General features: G+C 37.5%; 1 protein-coding gene across 1 annotated transcript in view; it reads right to left on the reverse strand.

Moving 5' to 3' along the window:
• Positions 1–22,781, reverse strand: part of OGFOD1 (2-oxoglutarate and iron dependent oxygenase domain containing 1) — an 87,776-nt gene that overhangs the window by 58,743 nt on the left and 6,252 nt on the right. Inside the window, exon 4 of the mRNA XM_059045709.2 lies at positions 20,023–20,123. Coding sequence (XP_058901692.1) covers positions 20,023–20,123 — 101 coding nt within the window. The remainder of the gene's footprint in view (positions 1–20,022; positions 20,124–22,781) is intronic.

Consider the following 22,781-nt stretch of genomic DNA (forward strand, 5'->3'; position numbering starts at 1 on the left):
AAAAATAAAAGCAAAAGAGAAATAAATAAATAAAATCAAAGCATAAAAAAAGAAAAAAAAACTATTACAAGAGACAAAGAAGGACACTACATAATGATCAAGGGATCGATCCATGAAGAAGAGATAACAATTGTAAATATTTATGCACCCAACATAGGAGCACCTCAATACATAAGGCAAATACTAGCAGCCTTAAAAGGGGAAATCGACAGTAACGCAATTATAGTAGGGGACTTTAACACCCCACTTTCACCAAAGGACAGATCATCCAAAATGAAAATAAACAAGGAAACACAAGCTTTAAGTGATACATTACACAAGGTGGACTTAATTGATATTTATAGGACATCCCATCCAAAAACAACAGAATACACATTTTTCTCAAGCGCTCATGGAACATTCTCCAGGATCGATCATGTATTGGGTCACAAATCTAGCCTTGGCAAATTTAAGAAAATTGAAATCGTATCAAGTATCTTTTCCGACCACAACGCTATCAGACTAGATATCAATCACAGGAAAAGGTCTGTAAAAAGTACAAACACATGGAGGCTAAACAATACACTACTTAATAACGAAGTGATCACTGAAGAAATCAAACAGGAAATCAAAAAATACTTAGAAACAAATGACAATGGAGACACGACGACCCAAAACCTATGGGATACAGCAAAAGCAGTTCTAAGAGGCAAGTTTATAGCAATACAATCACACCTTAAGAAACAGGAAACGTCTCGAATAAACAACCGAACTTTGCACTTAAAGCAATTAGAGAAAGAAGAACAAAGATACCCCACGTTTAGCAGAAGGAAAGAAATCATAAAGATCAGATCAGAAATAAATGAAAAAGAAGTGAAGGAAACAATAGCAAAGATCAATAAAACTAAAAGCTGGTTCTTTGAGAAGATAAATAAAACTGATAGACCATTAGCCAGACTCATCAAGAGCAAAAGGGAGAAGATTCAAATCAACAGAATTAGAAATGAAAAAGGAGATGTAACAACTGACACTGCAGAAATACAAAAGATTATTAGACATTACCACAAGCCACTGTATGCCAATAAAATGGACAACCTGGAAGAAATGGACAAATTCTTAGAAATGCACAACCTGCCGAGACTGAACCAGGAAGAAATAGAAAATATGAACAGACCAATCACAAGCACTGAAATTGAAGCTGTGATTAAAAATCTTCCAGCAAACAAAAGCCCAGGACCAGATGGCTTCACAGGCGAATTCTATCAAACATTTAGAGAAGAGCTAACACCTTTCCTTCTCAAACTCTTCCAAAAGATAGCAGAGGGAGGAACACTCCCAAACTCATTCTATGAGGCCACCATCACCCCGATACCAAAACCAGACAAAGACGTCACAAAGAAAGAAAACTACAGGCCAATATCACTGATGAACATAGATGCAAAAATCCTCAACAAAATATTAGCAAACAGAATCCAACAGCACATTAAAAGGATCATACACCATGATCAAGTGGGGTTTATTCCAGGAATGCAAGGATTCTTCAATGTACGCAAATCAATCAACGTGATACACCATATCAACAAACTGAAGGAGAAAAACCATATGATCATCTCAATAGATGCAGAGAAAGCTTTTGACAAAATTCAACACTCATTTATGATAAAAACCCTGCAGAAAGTAGGCATACAGGGAACTTTCCTCAACATAATAAAGGCCATATATGACAAACCCACAGCTAGCATCGTTCTCAATGGTGAAAAACTGAAACCATTTCCACTAAGATCAGGAACAAGACAACGTTGCCCACTCTCACCACTCTTATTCAACATAGTTTTGGAAGTTCTAGCCACAGCGATCAGAGAAGAAAAAGAAATAAAAGGAATCCAAATAGGAAAAGAAGAAGTAAAGCTGTCACTCTTTGCAGATGACATGATACTATACATAGAGAATCCTAAGGATGCTACCAGAGAACTACTAGAGCTAATCAATGAATTTGGTAAAGTAGCAGGATACAAAATTAACGCACAGAAATCTCTGGCATTCTTAGACCCTAATGATGAAAAATCTGAGAATGAAATTAAGAAAACACTCCCATTTACCACTGCAACAAAAAGAAAAAAATATCTAGGAATAAACCTACCTAAGGAGACAAAAGACTTGTATGCAGAAAACTATACGACGCTGATGAAAGGAATTAAAGATGATACAAATAGGTGGAGAAATATACCATGTTCTTGGATTGGAAGAATCAACATAGTGAAAATGACTCTCTTACCCAAAGCAATCTACAGATTCAATGCTATCCCTATCAAATTACCACTGGCATTTTTTACAGAACTAGAACAAAGAATTTCACAATTTGTACGGAAACACAAAAGACCCCGAATAGCCAAAGCCATCTTGGGAACGAAAAATGGAGCTGGAGGAATCAGGCTCCCTGACTTCAGACTCTACTACAAGGCCACAGTAATCAAGACAGTATGGTACTGGCACAAAAACAGAAATATAGATCAATGGAACAGGATAGAAAGCCCAGAGATAAACCCACACACATATGGTCACCTTGTCTTTGATAAAGGAGGGAAGGAAACACAGTGGAGAAAAGACAGCCTCTTCAATAAGTGGTGCTGGGAAAACTGGACAGCTACCTGTAGAAGTATGAAATTAGAACACTCCCTAACACCATACACAAAAATAAACTCAAAATGGGTTAAAGACCTAAATGTAAGGCCAGACACTAGCAAACTCTTAGAGGAAAACATAGGCAGAACACTCTATGACATCAATCACAGCAAGATCCTTTTTGACCCATCTCCTAGAGGAATGGAAATAAAAACAAAAATAAACAAATGGCACCTAATGAAACTTAAAAGCTTTTGCACAGCAAAGGATACCATAAACAAGACCAAAAGACAACCCTCAGAATGGGAGAAAATAAGTGCAAATGAAGCAACGGACAAAGGATTAATCTCCAAAATTTATAAGCAACTCATGCAGCTCAATAACAGGAAAACAAACAACCCAATCCAAAAATGGGCAGAAGAACTAAATAGACATTTCTCCAAAGAAGATATACAGATTGCCAACAGACACATGAAAGAATGCTCAACATCATTAATCATTAGAGAAACGCAAATCAAAACTACAATGAGCTATCATCTCACACCGGTCAGATTGGCCATCATCAAAAACTCTAGAAACAATAAATGCTGGAGAGGGTGTGGAGAAAAGAAAACCCTCTTGCACTGCTGGTGGGAATGTAAAATGATACAGCCACTATGGAGAACAGTATGGAGGTTCCTTAAAAAACTACAACTAGAACTACCATATGACCCAGCAATCCCACTACTGGGCATATACCCTGAGAAAACCATAATTCAAAAAGACTCATGTACCAAAATGTTTCTTGCAGCTCTAGTTACGATAGCCAGGACATGGAAGCAACCTAAGTGTCCATCAACAGATGAATGGATAAGGAAGATGTGGCACATATATACAATGGAATATTACTCAGCCATAAAAAGAAATGAAACTGAGTTATTTGTAATGAGGTGGATAGACCTGGAATCTGCCATACAGAGTGAAGTAAGTCAGAAGGATAAAAACAAATACCGTATGCTAACACATATATATGGAATCTAAAAAAAAAAAAAAAAAATGTCACGAAGAGATTAGTGGTAGGATGGGAATAAAACACAGACCTACTAGATCATGGACTTGAGGATATGGGGAGGGGGAAGGGTAAGCTGTGACGATGTGAGAGAGTGGCAGGGACCTATACACACTACCAAATGTAAATTAGATAGCTAGTGGGAAGCTGCAGCATAGCACAGGGAGTTCACCTCTGTGCTTTGTGACCACCTAGAGGGGTGGGATAGGGAGGGTGGGAGGGAGGGTGACACAAGAGGGAAGAGTTATGGGAACATATGTATATGTATAACTGATTCACTTTGTTGTGAAGGAGAAACTAACACACTATTGTAAAACAGTTATACTCAAATAAAGATGTTAAAAAAAAAAAAAAAAAAAAAACACTCATGTACCAAAATGTTTATTGCAGCTCTTTTTACGATAGCCAGGACATGGAAGCAACCTAAGTGTCCATCAACAGATGAATGGATAGGGAAGATGTGGCACATATATACAATGGAATATTACTCGGCCATAAAAAGAAATGAAACTGAGTCATTTCTAACGAGGTGGATGGACCTGGAGTCTGTCATACATAGTGAAGTAAGTCAGAAGGAGAAAAACAAATACCGTACGCTAACACATATATATGGACTCTAAGGGAAAAAAAAATGTCATGCAGAGATTAGTGGTAGGACGGGAATAAAACACAGACTTACTAGAGCATGGACTTGAGGATATGGGGAGGGGGAAGGGTAAGCTGTGACGAAGTGAGATAGTGGCAGGGCCATATATACACTATCAAATGTAAATTAGATAGCTAGTGGGAAGCTGCCGCATAGCACAGGGAGATCACCTCTGTGCTCTGTGACCACCTAGAGGGGTGGGATAGGGACGGTGGGAGAGAGGGTGATGCAAGAGGGAAGAGATATGGGAACATATGTATATGTATAACTGATTCACTTTGTTGTAAAGGAAAAAGTAACACACTATTGTAAAACTGTTATACTCCAATAAAGATGTTTAAAAATAAGTAAATAAAAATAAAAAATAAAAGCAAAAGAGAAATAAATAAATAAAATCAAAGCATAAAAAAAGAAAAAAAAACTATTACAAGAGACAAAGAAGGACACTACATAATGATCAAGGGATCGATCCATGAAGAAGAGATAACAATTGTAAATATTTATGCACCCAACATAGGAGCACCTCAATACATAAGGCAAATACTAGCAGCCTTAAAAGGGGAAATCGACAGTAACGCAATTATAGTAGGGGACTTTAACACCCCACTTTCACCAAAGGACAGATCATCCAAAATGAAAATAAACAAGGAAACACAAGCTTTAAGTGATACATTACACAAGGTGGACTTAATTGATATTTATAGGACATCCCATCCAAAAACAACAGAATACACATTTTTCTCAAGCGCTCATGGAACATTCTCCAGGATCGATCATGTATTGGGTCACAAATCTAGCCTTGGCAAATTTAAGAAAATTGAAATCGTATCAAGTATCTTTTCCGACCACAACGCTATCAGACTAGATATCAATCACAGGAAAAGGTCTGTAAAAAGTACAAACACATGGAGGCTAAACAATACACTACTTAATAACGAAGTGATCACTGAAGAAATCAAACAGGAAATCAAAAAATACTTAGAAACAAATGACAATGGAGACACGACGACCCAAAACCTATGGGATACAGCAAAAGCAGTTCTAAGAGGCAAGTTTATAGCAATACAATCACACCTTAAGAAACAGGAAACGTCTCGAATAAACAACCGAACTTTGCACTTAAAGCAATTAGAGAAAGAAGAACAAAGATACCCCACGTTTAGCAGAAGGAAAGAAATCATAAAGATCAGATCAGAAATAAATGAAAAAGAAGTGAAGGAAACAATAGCAAAGATCAATAAAACTAAAAGCTGGTTCTTTGAGAAGATAAATAAAACTGATAGACCATTAGCCAGACTCATCAAGAGCAAAAGGGAGAAGATTCAAATCAACAGAATTAGAAATGAAAAAGGAGATGTAACAACTGACACTGCAGAAATACAAAAGATTATTAGACATTACCACAAGCCACTGTATGCCAATAAAATGGACAACCTGGAAGAAATGGACAAATTCTTAGAAATGCACAACCTGCCGAGACTGAACCAGGAAGAAATAGAAAATATGAACAGACCAATCACAAGCACTGAAATTGAAGCTGTGATTAAAAATCTTCCAGCAAACAAAAGCCCAGGACCAGATGGCTTCACAGGCGAATTCTATCAAACATTTAGAGAAGAGCTAACACCTTTCCTTCTCAAACTCTTCCAAAAGATAGCAGAGGGAGGAACACTCCCAAACTCATTCTATGAGGCCACCATCACCCCGATACCAAAACCAGACAAAGACGTCACAAAGAAAGAAAACTACAGGCCAATATCACTGATGAACATAGATGCAAAAATCCTCAACAAAATATTAGCAAACAGAATCCAACAGCACATTAAAAGGATCATACACCATGATCAAGTGGGGTTTATTCCAGGAATGCAAGGATTCTTCAATGTACGCAAATCAATCAACGTGATACACCATATCAACAAACTGAAGGAGAAAAACCATATGATCATCTCAATAGATGCAGAGAAAGCTTTTGACAAAATTCAACACTCATTTATGATAAAAACCCTGCAGAAAGTAGGCATACAGGGAACTTTCCTCAACATAATAAAGGCCATATATGACAAACCCACAGCTAGCATCGTTCTCAATGGTGAAAAACTGAAACCATTTCCACTAAGATCAGGAACAAGACAACGTTGCCCACTCTCACCACTCTTATTCAACATAGTTTTGGAAGTTCTAGCCACAGCGATCAGAGAAGAAAAAGAAATAAAAGGAATCCAAATAGGAAAAGAAGAAGTAAAGCTGTCACTCTTTGCAGATGACATGATACTATACATAGAGAATCCTAAGGATGCTACCAGAGAACTACTAGAGCTAATCAATGAATTTGGTAAAGTAGCAGGATACAAAATTAACGCACAGAAATCTCTGGCATTCTTAGACCCTAATGATGAAAAATCTGAGAATGAAATTAAGAAAACACTCCCATTTACCACTGCAACAAAAAGAAAAAAATATCTAGGAATAAACCTACCTAAGGAGACAAAAGACTTGTATGCAGAAAACTATACGACGCTGATGAAAGGAATTAAAGATGATACAAATAGGTGGAGAAATATACCATGTTCTTGGATTGGAAGAATCAACATAGTGAAAATGACTCTCTTACCCAAAGCAATCTACAGATTCAATGCTATCCCTATCAAATTACCACTGGCATTTTTTACAGAACTAGAACAAAGAATTTCACAATTTGTACGGAAACACAAAAGACCCCGAATAGCCAAAGCCATCTTGGGAACGAAAAATGGAGCTGGAGGAATCAGGCTCCCTGACTTCAGACTCTACTACAAGGCCACAGTAATCAAGACAGTATGGTACTGGCACAAAAACAGAAATATAGATCAATGGAACAGGATAGAAAGCCCAGAGATAAACCCACACACATATGGTCACCTTGTCTTTGATAAAGGAGGGAAGGAAACACAGTGGAGAAAAGACAGCCTCTTCAATAAGTGGTGCTGGGAAAACTGGACAGCTACCTGTAGAAGTATGAAATTAGAACACTCCCTAACACCATACACAAAAATAAACTCAAAATGGGTTAAAGACCTAAATGTAAGGCCAGACACTAGCAAACTCTTAGAGGAAAACATGGGCAGAACACTCTATGACATCAATCACAGCAAGATCCTTTTTGACCCATCTCCTAGAGGAATGGAAATAAAAACAAAAATAAACAAATGGCACCTAATGAAACTTAAAAGCTTTTGCACAGCAAAGGATACCATAAACAAGACCAAAAGACAACCCTCAGAATGGGAGAAAATAAGTGCAAATGAAGCAACGGACAAAGGATTAATCTCCAAAATTTATAAGCAACTCATGCAGCTCAATAACAGGAAAACAAACAACCCAATCCAAAAATGGGCAGAAGAACTAAATAGACATTTCTCCAAAGAAGATATACAGATTGCCAACAGACACATGAAAGAATGCTCAACATCATTAATCATTAGAGAAACGCAAATCAAAACTACAATGAGCTATCATCTCACACCGGTCAGATTGGCCATCATCAAAAACTCTAGAAACAATAAATGCTGGAGAGGGTGTGGAGAAAAGAAAACCCTCTTGCACTGCTGGTGGGAATGTAAAATGATACAGCCACTATGGAGAACAGTATGGAGGTTCCTTAAAAAACTACAACTAGAACTACCATATGACCCAGCAATCCCACTACTGGGCATATACCCTGAGAAAACCATAATTCAAAAAGACTCATGTACCAAAATGTTTCTTGCAGCTCTAGTTACGATAGCCAGGACATGGAAGCAACCTAAGTGTCCATCAACAGATGAATGGATAAGGAAGATGTGGCACATATATACAATGGAATATTACTCAGCCATAAAAAGAAATGAAACTGAGTTATTTGTAATGAGGTGGATAGACCTGGAATCTGCCATACAGAGTGAAGTAAGTCAGAAGGATAAAAACAAATACCGTATGCTAACACATATATATGGAATCTAAAAAAAAAAAAAAAAAAATGTCACGAAGAGATTAGTGGTAGGATGGGAATAAAACACAGACCTACTAGATCATGGACTTGAGGATATGGGGAGGGGGAAGGGTAAGCTGTGACGATGTGAGAGAGTGGCAGGGACCTATACACACTACCAAATGTAAATTAGATAGCTAGTGGGAAGCTGCAGCATAGCACAGGGAGTTCACCTCTGTGCTTTGTGACCACCTAGAGGGGTGGGATAGGGAGGGTGGGAGGGAGGGTGACACAAGAGGGAAGAGTTATGGGAACATATGTATATGTATAACTGATTCACTTTGTTGTGAAGGAGAAACTAACACACTATTGTAAAACAGTTATACTCAAATAAAGATGTTAAAAAAAAAAAAAAAAAAAACACTCATGTACCAAAATGTTTATTGCAGCTCTTTTTACGATAGCCAGGACATGGAAGCAACCTAAGTGTCCATCAACAGATGAATGGATAGGGAAGATGTGGCACATATATACAATGGAATATTACTCGGCCATAAAAAGAAATGAAACTGAGTCATTTCTAACGAGGTGGATGGACCTGGAGTCTGTCATACATAGTGAAGTAAGTCAGAAGGAGAAAAACAAATACCGTACGCTAACACATATATATGGACTCTAAGGGAAAAAAAAATGTCATGCAGAGATTAGTGGTAGGACGGGAATAAAACACAGACTTACTAGAGCATGGACTTGAGGATATGGGGAGGGGGAAGGGTAAGCTGTGACGAAGTGAGATAGTGGCAGGGCCATATATACACTATCAAATGTAAATTAGATAGCTAGTGGGAAGCTGCCGCATAGCACAGGGAGATCACCTCTGTGCTCTGTGACCACCTAGAGGGGTGGGATAGGGACGGTGGGAGAGAGGGTGATGCAAGAGGGAAGAGATATGGGAACATATGTATATGTATAACTGATTCACTTTGTTGTAAAGGAAAAAGTAACACACTATTGTAAAACTGTTATACTCCAATAAAGATGTTTAAAAATAAGTAAATAAAAATAAAAAATAAAAGCAAAAGAGAAATAAATAAATAAAATCAAAGCATAAAAAAAGAAAAAAAAACTATTACAAGAGACAAAGAAGGACACTACATAATGATCAAGGGATCGATCCATGAAGAAGAGATAACAATTGTAAATATTTATGCACCCAACATAGGAGCACCTCAATACATAAGGCAAATACTAGCAGCCTTAAAAGGGGAAATCGACAGTAACGCAATTATAGTAGGGGACTTTAACACCCCACTTTCACCAAAGGACAGATCATCCAAAATGAAAATAAACAAGGAAACACAAGCTTTAAGTGATACATTACACAAGGTGGACTTAATTGATATTTATAGGACATCCCATCCAAAAACAACAGAATACACATTTTTCTCAAGCGCTCATGGAACATTCTCCAGGATCGATCATGTATTGGGTCACAAATCTAGCCTTGGCAAATTTAAGAAAATTGAAATCGTATCAAGTATCTTTTCCGACCACAACGCTATCAGACTAGATATCAATCACAGGAAAAGGTCTGTAAAAAGTACAAACACATGGAGGCTAAACAATACACTACTTAATAACGAAGTGATCACTGAAGAAATCAAACAGGAAATCAAAAAATACTTAGAAACAAATGACAATGGAGACACGACGACCCAAAACCTATGGGATACAGCAAAAGCAGTTCTAAGAGGCAAGTTTATAGCAATACAATCACACCTTAAGAAACAGGAAACGTCTCGAATAAACAACCGAACTTTGCACTTAAAGCAATTAGAGAAAGAAGAACAAAGATACCCCACGTTTAGCAGAAGGAAAGAAATCATAAAGATCAGATCAGAAATAAATGAAAAAGAAGTGAAGGAAACAGTAGCAAAGATCAATAAAACTAAAAGCTGGTTCTTTGAGAAGATAAATAAAACTGATAGACCATTAGCCAGACTCATCAAGAGCAAAAGGGAGAAGATTCAAATCAACAGAATTAGAAATGAAAAAGGAGATGTAACAACTGACACTGCAGAAATACAAAAGATTATTAGACATTACCACAAGCCACTGTATGCCAATAAAATGGACAACCTGGAAGAAATGGACAAATTCTTAGAAATGCACAACCTGCCGAGACTGAACCAGGAAGAAATAGAAAATATGAACAGACCAATCACAAGCACTGAAATTGAAGCTGTGATTAAAAATCTTCCAGCAAACAAAAGCCCAGGACCAGATGGCTTCACAGGCGAATTCTATCAAACATTTAGAGAAGAGCTAACACCTTTCCTTCTCAAACTCTTCCAAAAGATAGCAGAGGGAGGAACACTCCCAAACTCATTCTATGAGGCCACCATCACCCCGATACCAAAACCAGACAAAGACGTCACAAAGAAAGAAAACTACAGGCCAATATCACTGATGAACATAGATGCAAAAATCCTCAACAAAATATTAGCAAACAGAATCCAACAGCACATTAAAAGGATCATACACCATGATCAAGTGGGGTTTATTCCAGGAATGCAAGGATTCTTCAATGTACGCAAATCAATCAACGTGATACACCATATCAACAAACTGAAGGAGAAAAACCATATGATCATCTCAATAGATGCAGAGAAAGCTTTTGACAAAATTCAACACTCATTTATGATAAAAACCCTGCAGAAAGTAGGCATACAGGGAACTTTCCTCAACATAATAAAGGCCATATATGACAAACCCACAGCTAGCATCGTTCTCAATGGTGAAAAACTGAAACCATTTCCACTAAGATCAGGAACAAGACAACGTTGCCCACTCTCACCACTCTTATTCAACATAGTTTTGGAAGTTCTAGCCACAGCGATCAGAGAAGAAAAAGAAATAAAAGGAATCCAAATAGGAAAAGAAGAAGTAAAGCTGTCACTCTTTGCAGATGACATGATACTATACATAGAGAATCCTAAGGATGCTACCAGAGAACTACTAGAGCTAATCAATGAATTTGGTAAAGTAGCAGGATACAAAATTAACGCACAGAAATCTCTGGCATTCTTAGACCCTAATGATGAAAAATCTGAGAATGAAATTAAGAAAACACTCCCATTTACCACTGCAACAAAAAGAAAAAAATATCTAGGAATAAACCTACCTAAGGAGACAAAAGACTTGTATGCAGAAAACTATACGACGCTGATGAAAGGAATTAAAGATGATACAAATAGGTGGAGAAATATACCATGTTCTTGGATTGGAAGAATCAACATAGTGAAAATGACTCTCTTACCCAAAGCAATCTACAGATTCAATGCTATCCCTATCAAATTACCACTGGCATTTTTTACAGAACTAGAACAAAGAATTTCACAATTTGTACGGAAACACAAAAGACCCCGAATAGCCAAAGCCATCTTGGGAACGAAAAATGGAGCTGGAGGAATCAGGCTCCCTGACTTCAGACTCTACTACAAGGCCACAGTAATCAAGACAGTATGGTACTGGCACAAAAACAGAAATATAGATCAATGGAACAGGATAGAAAGCCCAGAGATAAACCCACACACATATGGTCACCTTGTCTTTGATAAAGGAGGGAAGGAAACACAGTGGAGAAAAGACAGCCTCTTCAATAAGTGGTGCTGGGAAAACTGGACAGCTACCTGTAGAAGTATGAAATTAGAACACTCCCTAACACCATACACAAAAATAAACTCAAAATGGGTTAAAGACCTAAATGTAAGGCCAGACACTAGCAAACTCTTAGAGGAAAACATGGGCAGAACACTCTATGACATCAATCACAGCAAGATCCTTTTTGACCCATCTCCTAGAGGAATGGAAATAAAAACAAAAATAAACAAATGGCACCTAATGAAACTTAAAAGCTTTTGCACAGCAAAGGATACCATAAACAAGACCAAAAGACAACCCTCAGAATGGGAGAAAATAAGTGCAAATGAAGCAACGGACAAAGGATTAATCTCCAAAATTTATAAGCAACTCATGCAGCTCAATAACAGGAAAACAAACAACCCAATCCAAAAATGGGCAGAAGAACTAAATAGACATTTCTCCAAAGAAGATATACAGATTGCCAACAGACACATGAAAGAATGCTCAACATCATTAATCATTAGAGAAACGCAAATCAAAACTACAATGAGCTATCATCTCACACCGGTCAGATTGGCCATCATCAAAAACTCTAGAAACAATAAATGCTGGAGAGGGTGTGGAGAAAAGAAAACCCTCTTGCACTGCTGGTGGGAATGTAAAATGATACAGCCACTATGGAGAACAGTATGGAGGTTCCTTAAAAAACTACAACTAGAACTACCATATGACCCAGCAATCCCACTACTGGGCATATACCCTGAGAAAACCATAATTCAAAAAGACTCATGTACCAAAATGTTTCTTGCAGCTCTAGTTACGATAGCCAGGACATGGAAGCAACCTAAGTGTCCATCAACAGATGAATGGATAAGGAAGATGTGGCACATATATACAATGGAATATTACTCAGCCATAAAAAGAAATGAAACTGAGTTATTTGTAATGAGGTGGATAGACCTGGAATCTGCCATACAGAGTGAAGTAAGTCAGAAGGATAAAAACAAATACCGTATGCTAACACATATATATGGAATCTAAAAAAAAAAAAAAAAAAAAAAAAAAAAAAAAAAAAAATGTCACGAAGAGATTAGTGGTAGGATGGGAATAAAACACAGACCTACTAGATCATGGACTTGAGGATATGGGGAGGGGGAAGGGTAAGCTGTGACGATGTGAGAGAGTGGCAGGGACCTATACACACTACCAAATGTAAATTAGATAGCTAGTGGGAAGCTGCAGCATAGCACAGGGAGTTCACCTCTGTGCTTTGTGACCACCTAGAGGGGTGGGATAGGGAGGGTGGGAGGGAGGGTGACACAAGAGGGAAGAGTTATGGGAACATATGTATATGTATAACTGATTCACTTTGTTGTGAAGGAGAAACTAACACACTATTGTAAAACAGTTATACTCAAATAAAGATGTTAAAAAAAAAAAAAAAAAAAAACACTCATGTACCAAAATGTTTATTGCAGCTCTTTTTACGATAGCCAGGACATGGAAGCAACCTAAGTGTCCATCAACAGATGAATGGATAGGGAAGATGTGGCACATATATACAATGGAATATTACTCGGCCATAAAAAGAAATGAAACTGAGTCATTTCTAACGAGGTGGATGGACCTGGAGTCTGTCATACATAGTGAAGTAAGTCAGAAGGAGAAAAACAAATACCGTACGCTAACACATATATATGGACTCTAAGGGAAAAAAAAATGTCATGCAGAGATTAGTGGTAGGACGGGAATAAAACACAGACTTACTAGAGCATGGACTTGAGGATATGGGGAGGGGGAAGGGTAAGCTGTGACGAAGTGAGATAGTGGCAGGGCCATATATACACTATCAAATGTAAATTAGATAGCTAGTGGGAAGCTGCCGCATAGCACAGGGAGATCACCTCTGTGCTCTGTGACCACCTAGAGGGGTGGGATAGGGACGGTGGGAGAGAGGGTGATGCAAGAGGGAAGAGATATGGGAACATATGTATATGTATAACTGATTCACTTTGTTGTAAAGGAAAAAGTAACACACTATTGTAAAACTGTTATACTCCAATAAAGATGTTTAAAAATAAGTAAATAAAAATAAAAAATAAAAGCAAAAGAGAAATAAATAAATAAAATCAAAGCATAAAAAAAGAAAAAAAAACTATTACAAGAGACAAAGAAGGACACTACATAATGATCAAGGGATCGATCCATGAAGAAGAGATAACAATTGTAAATATTTATGCACCCAACATAGGAGCACCTCAATACATAAGGCAAATACTAGCAGCCTTAAAAGGGGAAATCGACAGTAACGCAATTATAGTAGGGGACTTTAACACCCCACTTTCACCAAAGGACAGATCATCCAAAATGAAAATAAACAAGGAAACACAAGCTTTAAGTGATACATTACACAAGGTGGACTTAATTGATATTTATAGGACATCCCATCCAAAAACAACAGAATACACATTTTTCTCAAGCGCTCATGGAACATTCTCCAGGATCGATCATGTATTGGGTCACAAATCTAGCCTTGGCAAATTTAAGAAAATTGAAATCGTATCAAGTATCTTTTCCGACCACAACGCTATCAGACTAGATATCAATCACAGGAAAAGGTCTGTAAAAAGTACAAACACATGGAGGCTAAACAATACACTACTTAATAACGAAGTGATCACTGAAGAAATCAAACAGGAAATCAAAAAATACTTAGAAACAAATGACAATGGAGACACGACGACCCAAAACCTATGGGATACAGCAAAAGCAGTTCTAAGAGGCAAGTTTATAGCAATACAATCACACCTTAAGAAACAGGAAACGTCTCGAATAAACAACCGAACTTTGCACTTAAAGCAATTAGAGAAAGAAGAACAAAGATACCCCACGTTTAGCAGAAGGAAAGAAATCATAAAGATCAGATCAGAAATAAATGAAAAAGAAGTGAAGGAAACAGTAGCAAAGATCAATAAAACTAAAAGCTGGTTCTTTGAGAAGATAAATAAAACTGATAGACCATTAGCCAGACTCATCAAGAGCAAAAGGGAGAAGATTCAAATCAACAGAATTAGAAATGAAAAAGGAGATGTAACAACTGACACTGCAGAAATACAAAAGATTATTAGACATTACCACAAGCCACTGTATGCCAATAAAATGGACAACCTGGAAGAAATGGACAAATTCTTAGAAATGCACAACCTGCCGAGACTGAACCAGGAAGAAATAGAAAATATGAACAGACCAATCACAAGCACTGAAATTGAAGCTGTGATTAAAAATCTTCCAGCAAACAAAAGCCCAGGACCAGATGGCTTCACAGGCGAATTCTATCAAACATTTAGAGAAGAGCTAACACCTTTCCTTCTCAAACTCTTCCAAAAGATAGCAGAGGGAGGAACACTCCCAAACTCATTCTATGAGGCCACCATCACCCCGATACCAAAACCAGACAAAGACGTCACAAAGAAAGAAAACTACAGGCCAATATCACTGATGAACATAGATGCAAAAATCCTCAACAAAATATTAGCAAACAGAATCCAACAGCACATTAAAAGGATCATACACCATGATCAAGTGGGGTTTATTCCAGGAATGCAAGGATTCTTCAATGTACGCAAATCAATCAACGTGATACACCATATCAACAAACTGAAGGAGAAAAACCATATGATCATCTCAATAGATGCAGAGAAAGCTTTTGACAAAATTCAACACTCATTTATGATAAAAACCCTGCAGAAAGTAGGCATACAGGGAACTTTCCTCAACATAATAAAGGCCATATATGACAAACCCACAGCTAGCATCGTTCTCAATGGTGAAAAACTGAAACCATTTCCACTAAGATCAGGAACAAGACAACGTTGCCCACTCTCACCACTCTTATTCAACATAGTTTTGGAAGTTCTAGCCACAGCGATCAGAGAAGAAAAAGAAATAAAAGGAATCCAAATAGGAAAAGAAGAAGTAAAGCTGTCACTCTTTGCAGATGACATGATACTATACATAGAGAATCCTAAGGATGCTACCAGAGAACTACTAGAGCTAATCAATGAATTTGGTAAAGTAGCAGGATACAAAATTAACGCACAGAAATCTCTGGCATTCTTAGACCCTAATGATGAAAAATCTGAGAATGAAATTAAGAAAACACTCCCATTTACCACTGCAACAAAAAGAAAAAAATATCTAGGAATAAACCTACCTAAGGAGACAAAAGACTTGTATGCAGAAAACTATACGACGCTGATGAAAGGAATTAAAGATGATACAAATAGGTGGAGAAATATACCATGTTCTTGGATTGGAAGAATCAACATAGTGAAAATGACTCTCTTACCCAAAGCAATCTACAGATTCAATGCTATCCCTATCAAATTACCACTGGCATTTTTTACAGAACTAGAACAAAGAATTTCACAATTTGTACGGAAACACAAAAGACCCCGAATAGCCAAAGCCATCTTGGGAACGAAAAATGGAGCTGGAGGAATCAGGCTCCCTGACTTCAGACTCTACTACAAGGCCACAGTAATCAAGACAGTATGGTACTGGCACAAAAACAGAAATATAGATCAATGGAACAGGATAGAAAGCCCAGAGATAAACCCACACACATATGGTCACCTTGTCTTTGATAAAGGAGGGAAGGAAACACAGTGGAGAAAAGACAGCCTCTTCAATAAGTGGTGCTGGGAAAACTGGACAGCTACCTGTAGAAGTATGAAATTAGAACACTCCCTAACACCATACACAAAAATAAACTCAAAATGGGTTAAAGACCTAAATGTAAGGCCAGACACTAGCAAACTCTTAGAGGAAAACATAGGCAGAACACTCTATGACATCAATCACAGCAAGATCCTTTTTGACCCATCTCCTAGAGGAATGGAAATAAAAACAAAAATAAACAAATGGCACCTAATGAAACTTAAAAGCTTTTGCACAGCAAAGGATACCATAAACAAGACCAAAAGACAACCCTCAGAATGGGAGAAAATAAGTGCAAATGAAGCAACGGACAAAGGATTAATCTCCAAAATTTATAAGCAACTCATGCAGCTCAATAACAGGAAAACAAACAACCCAATCCAAAAATGGGCAGAAGAACTAAATAGACATTTCTCCAAAGAAGATATACAGATTGCCAACAGACACATGAAAGAATGCTCAACATCATTAATCATTAGAGAAACGCAAATCAAAACTACAATGAGCTATCATCTCACACCGGTCAGATTGGCCATCATCAAAAACTCTAGAAACAATAAATGCTGGAGAGGGTGTGGAGAAAAGAAAACCCTCTTGCACTGCTGGTGGGAATGTAAAATGATACAGCCACTATGGAGAACAGTATGGAGGTTCCTTAAAAAACTACAACTAGAACTACCATATGACCCAGCAATCCCACTACTGGGCATATACCCTGAGAAAACCATAATTCAAAAAGACTCATGTACCAAAATGTTTCTTGCAGCTCTAGTTACGATAGCCAGGACATGGAAGCAACCTAAGTGTCCATCAACAGATGAATGGATAAGGAAGATGTGGCACATATATACAATGGAATATTACTCAGCCATAAAAAGAAATGAAACTGAGTTATTTGTAATGAGGTGGATAGACCTGGAATCTGCCATACAGAGTGAAGTAAGTCAGAAGGATAAAAACAAATACCGTATGCTAACACATATATATGGAATCTAAAAAAAAAAAAAAAATGTCACGAAGAGATTAGTGGTAGGATGGGAATAAAACACAGACCTACTAGATCATGGACTTGAGGATATGGGGAGGGGGAAGGGTAAGCTGTGACGATGTGAGAGAGTGGCAGGGACATATATACACTATCAAATGTAAATTAGATAGCTAGTGGGAAGCTGCCGCATAGCACAGGGAGATCACCTCTGTGCTTTCTGACCACCTAGAGGTGTGGGATAGGGAGGGTGGGAGAGAGGGTGATGCAAGAGGGAAGAGATATGGGAACATATGTATATGTATAACTGATTCACTTTGTTGTAAAGGAAAAACTAATGCACTATTGCAAAACAGTTATACTGCAATAAAGATGTTTAAGATTGTTTAAATAAATAAATAAAATAAAATAAAATAAAATAAAATTTCTGCAATCTGGGTGTAAGCTAAAAAAAAAAAAAAGAAATATCAGTGGATGCTAAAATAAGTGAATCAGAGTTTGATGAGAAATGGAATATTTACATAATCTTAAAGTGTCTCCCCACAAAATACTTATTAACTTAGAGTAAAAGAACACGTTTACAGTGCAAAAACTTGATGTCAGCCACCACGTTAATTAAGTGATCAAAGTTAATATCACTAGTAATATGACACACCACCTACCACTTGATAAGATGCAGTAAAAAGAACACATATCTAATCATGAGAAAGCAGCAGACAAACCCAAACTGAGGGAAGTTCTACAAAATAACTCATCTGTAAATCTTCAGAAGCATCAAGATCATGAAGGTCAAAGAAAGACTGAGGAACTGTTCTAGACTGAAGGCACATGACAACTAAATGCTATGTGCAATCCTAGACCAGATCCCTTTGCTATAAAAGACCAAATCATAGAACCTGAACGGAGCCTGCAGATTAGATGGGAATAATGTATCAATCGTAGTTCCTGATTTTAATGGCTTCTTACTGTCACATAGCTGAAGTGTCCTTGTTGTAGAAGTTACTGAAGTACTCAGGGGTCATGGAGCATCCTAAGGGCAACCTACCCTCAGGTAAAATGGAAAAAACTTATTTGTACTATGCTTGCCTCTTGTCTGTCAGTTTGAAATTACTTCAAATTTAAAAAAAAGTTTAAAAAAGGGCATATGATATGACTCTTCATGTGTCTAAGTTATCCTCAAAATGCTGTTACCAATTTGTACTTCCCTAGGACAATGTGGGAGAGTAAACCCAAAGCAGAATTTTATTTAGTAAAACAAAACAACACAAAACACTTTTCCTTCCAGATGAAAACCAAACATGTTATCAAAAGGACATTAATATGCTCAGAAAGGTAACAAGAAGGATGCACCCTAAACTGGTGACAGTGGACACATCTGAAGAGAAAGAGGGACAAGGAGAAGGTGAAGGGGACTATTGTGGATTACACTGTATTCTATATTGTTTGACATTTTTTCCTTAAGAATATATTCACTCATTACCTTCAAAAGAAAAGAAAAGACATTGAGGGAAATATGTGTTTCCTGGGACGTTTAAGAGTAGTTTACACCATCACTCTGAATTTCCTGATACTGTATGCAAAGTTGGTATGTATGTGCATTATTGGCCTTTTTCTGAAAATACTGAAACCAAGCAGGACCCTGCAAGGCCTTCCTGGGCACAAAAACCCCTCTGTGTCCCTCGTTTCTTGTTTATAGAAAAAAAGGCTTCAGTCTCCTAGGCCTCCCCCAGGTTACAAAGAGCAGGCTCAAGCAGTTAATGATTAGGAAATGAGAGTCACAGGACGCCTAGTTCCTCCTGAAGGGATAGAGATAAGAATCTGATGCATATTTTTGAGCTGTTCTGCAGAAACTAAGAAACCCCCTCACCACCCAGGTGGAGGATGGCAATTATGTGCTGACCACAAGCACACAGACCCCAGACTTCTGGCTGGAACCAGAAGGTCAGTGATTGAGATTCCTGAAACATCATTCTATTCCCTCACCACCAACCAATCAGAAGAAAGTCCATGAGCTGATGATGCATCCAATAACCCTCTCCCCTGTCTTTAAAAACCCTTCCCTGAAAGCCATTGGGGAGTTCACATTTTTTGAGCATGAGATGCCCATTCTCCTTGCTTGGCGTCCTTATTTTGCTACAAACACTGCTATCAAGAGTTTGGCTTTGTGTGCCTCAGGCACACAAGCCGTTGCTTGGTGACAATATGTTCATAGCTTTTATCATACTCCCAAAGAGAACCACTGCCTTATACCTTCCAATAAGATGGGCATTTCTATACGTGAGCTGGGTCAGATTGTACTCATTAAGAAGACCCTCATGCTATGCAGGGACACGAAGTCTAGGATTTTGGAACACTGACAACTGTCTTCCCATCATCATTTAGTTAAAGCCTTTAAATCTTAGCGACAGCAAGATTTTAATCTTTCTTACCTGAGAAATCATATTTAGCACAGGACATGTCAATGGTTGATTCCAGGTCAATCTTCGAAATGTCTGAAAGCCAAGCCCGGAAATGTTCAAACAGAATTTTCCTAGAAATGTAAACAAAAGATAACTTGTTACATCATAATGTGGGTTCCATTTGGATCTATGCCACAACTATTTTTTCCTGGAGGTTTTGGTTTATTTAAGATCCATTCTTGAGAATGTTCCTCACCTTAAACTTGCAAAGTTTAGGAGTCCCAGAGAAATAAATGTAAATCTCTCTACTGCAATAAATTTTTGCTCTACTGTTTTCTTTTCTTTTTTTTTTTTGGCTGCACCATGTGGTATGCGGGATCTTGGTCCCCCAACCAGGGTTGAACCAGTGCCCCCTGCAGTGGAAGCCCAGAGTCCTAACCACTGGACCGCTAGGGAAGTCCCTCATCTTATTTTTCTTACTCTTAAATTTATAGTATTGCCCTATCACAACAGTGGTCTGGCCTTTGTCATAGGACCACCAATGTTCCAGTCTGAAGTCACTGATTTTTAGAGCTGTTTTTCAGCAACAATACTAGCACTGTTGTTTAATGAACACCTGGGTGGGAGACACTGTTGTAGATTAAAATAATGGTGACTATTATGCTAATTGTGTAATAATAAACTCTTTCACAGAAGTTCTGATATTAACAGGATACCAAAAAAACAAAGATGGTTGAACATTTCCATCTACCAGCTAAAGTGGCTCTGTACAGAACCCTAACACAATTTAAAACTTACTCAGTTGGCAGTCAACTTTGAAATTATGTTAACTTTGATGAATTAACATTTTAATGTCAATTATATCTCAATAAAACTGGAAAAACATTTAAAAAAATCTTAAAGTATTTATGTTAGTTCAAATTTTGTACATGAAGAGACAGTATTTTTTGGATCATTCTAGTCCAAATGTACATCACTGAAATCCCCATAAAATGCAATTGTGCTGTTAATAACTAGATACCAAGTCTCCAGGTTGATGCCCTGAAACTTTATTACCAAATATCTTTTTACACTATATGCTGCCCAATCCAAAAAATTCCATAAAATATTGTGCTTGGTTAGTCCAAACAAAAGTGCCATGTAACTCTTATAGGCAGAGTTGCAAATTAGACATAATAGGTCAGCATAGCAAACTGCTAAACCAGGCTTCAGGTAATGTAGGTGGTCAACATTTTTGCAAAATCTTGAATCTTGATGTTTTATGTAACTAGTATTATCAAAGCCTTCATTCCCTCTGTTACTGGTAACATCAGCTTCCACAAATTTATTCCATAGAAAGCTCTTTCTCTAGTTACCTGTGAAAGTGTCACGACAGGGTTATTTTCTGCTGTCATTCTCATTTGTTAATTGTATTCATGAGAGAAATCACAGAACCCAACTGGGAAATAAAAAGATCACCTTTTGGTAAAGACCAAGGAATTCCATCTCTCATACCATCTGGCTGTTACACATTGGATACAGAATGTAATTCAGTCCCATAGGAAAGAAATGCTTACCAGAGGTGTGGTATGAACTAATGAGATAGTGCTTTAAAGCATGGTCTTGGGGGAAAAAAGGTCTAAAATAAATATGAAATATTATGAGTCACAGTTAACAAGTGAGCAATACTTCAGGATTTAGAAGAAATAAACTCTGCAGACTGCTACCATTTATGGAAATATTGCAGAGAAAAAAGAATGAGAAAATATAACTTGTACTGTATAGATGAAAAACAGCTATTACAAAGTAACATGGGCTTACTGTAGCAAAACTAGGCAAAACCCCTATTATAAGTAAAAAGAAACTTTAAAAAACCTGTAGTCCTACTAGCCAGATTTAAACATTCCATCCTTCCAAGTCTTTTCCTTTGTACACACGTAGGTATCCAAATATATGTCTCTTTTTTCATATGGGATCCACCATGTGTGCTATTTTAACTTCTTTTCTCTTGATAAGTTTATTTCATCTAGTCTAATATGCCTTTGCCTGCAAAAGTATCATCATTTTATACATCACTTCAAAAAATAGGATACAACAATAATTGTGTGAGACACTGAGTCTCAGAGGTTAAAATACACACACATAAAAAGTATATTAGAATGATGAAATAACTTTACCATACTCATGTGTTAAAAGTCACACATATTGGGACTTCCCTGGTGGCACAGTGGTTAAGAATCCACCTGCCAATGCAGGAGGCACAGGTTCGATCCCTGGTCCGGGAAGATCCCACATGCCACTGAGCAACAAAGCCTGTGTGCCACAACTACTGAGCCTGTGCTCTAGAGCCTACAAGCCACACCTACTGAAGCCCGTGTGCCTAGAGCCCGTGCTCCGCAACAAGAGAAGCCACTGCAATGAGAAGCCTGCGTGCTGCAACAAAGACCCAACGCAGCCAAAAAAAAAAAGTCACATCATATTCAACGATTGTATAGTTTTTCACTTCGTTTTGTACCATTAGCTATATAAATCTTGATGGGTGGGCATTTGTGATTTTTCACTGTTAGAAACACCATCACAATAAACAATCTTGTATAGAATTTTTGCGCACACCCTTAATTATTTTCTCAGGATAAATTCTTATAGGTGGAATTACACTACAAAAAGACAAGCATCATTTTAAAGGTTTTGATACACCTTTAAAAACCATCTTCAAGATTGCGGCACTGTATAAAGGTATCTACCCCTCTGTCAACACTGGAGTTTTTGTTTTAAATACTTGCAAACTAACATGTGAAACATGGTATCTC

Source organism: Kogia breviceps, chromosome 18, assembly GCF_026419965.1.
Source record: "Kogia breviceps isolate mKogBre1 chromosome 18, mKogBre1 haplotype 1, whole genome shotgun sequence".
Lineage (NCBI taxonomy): Eukaryota > Metazoa > Chordata > Mammalia > Artiodactyla > Physeteridae > Kogia > Kogia breviceps.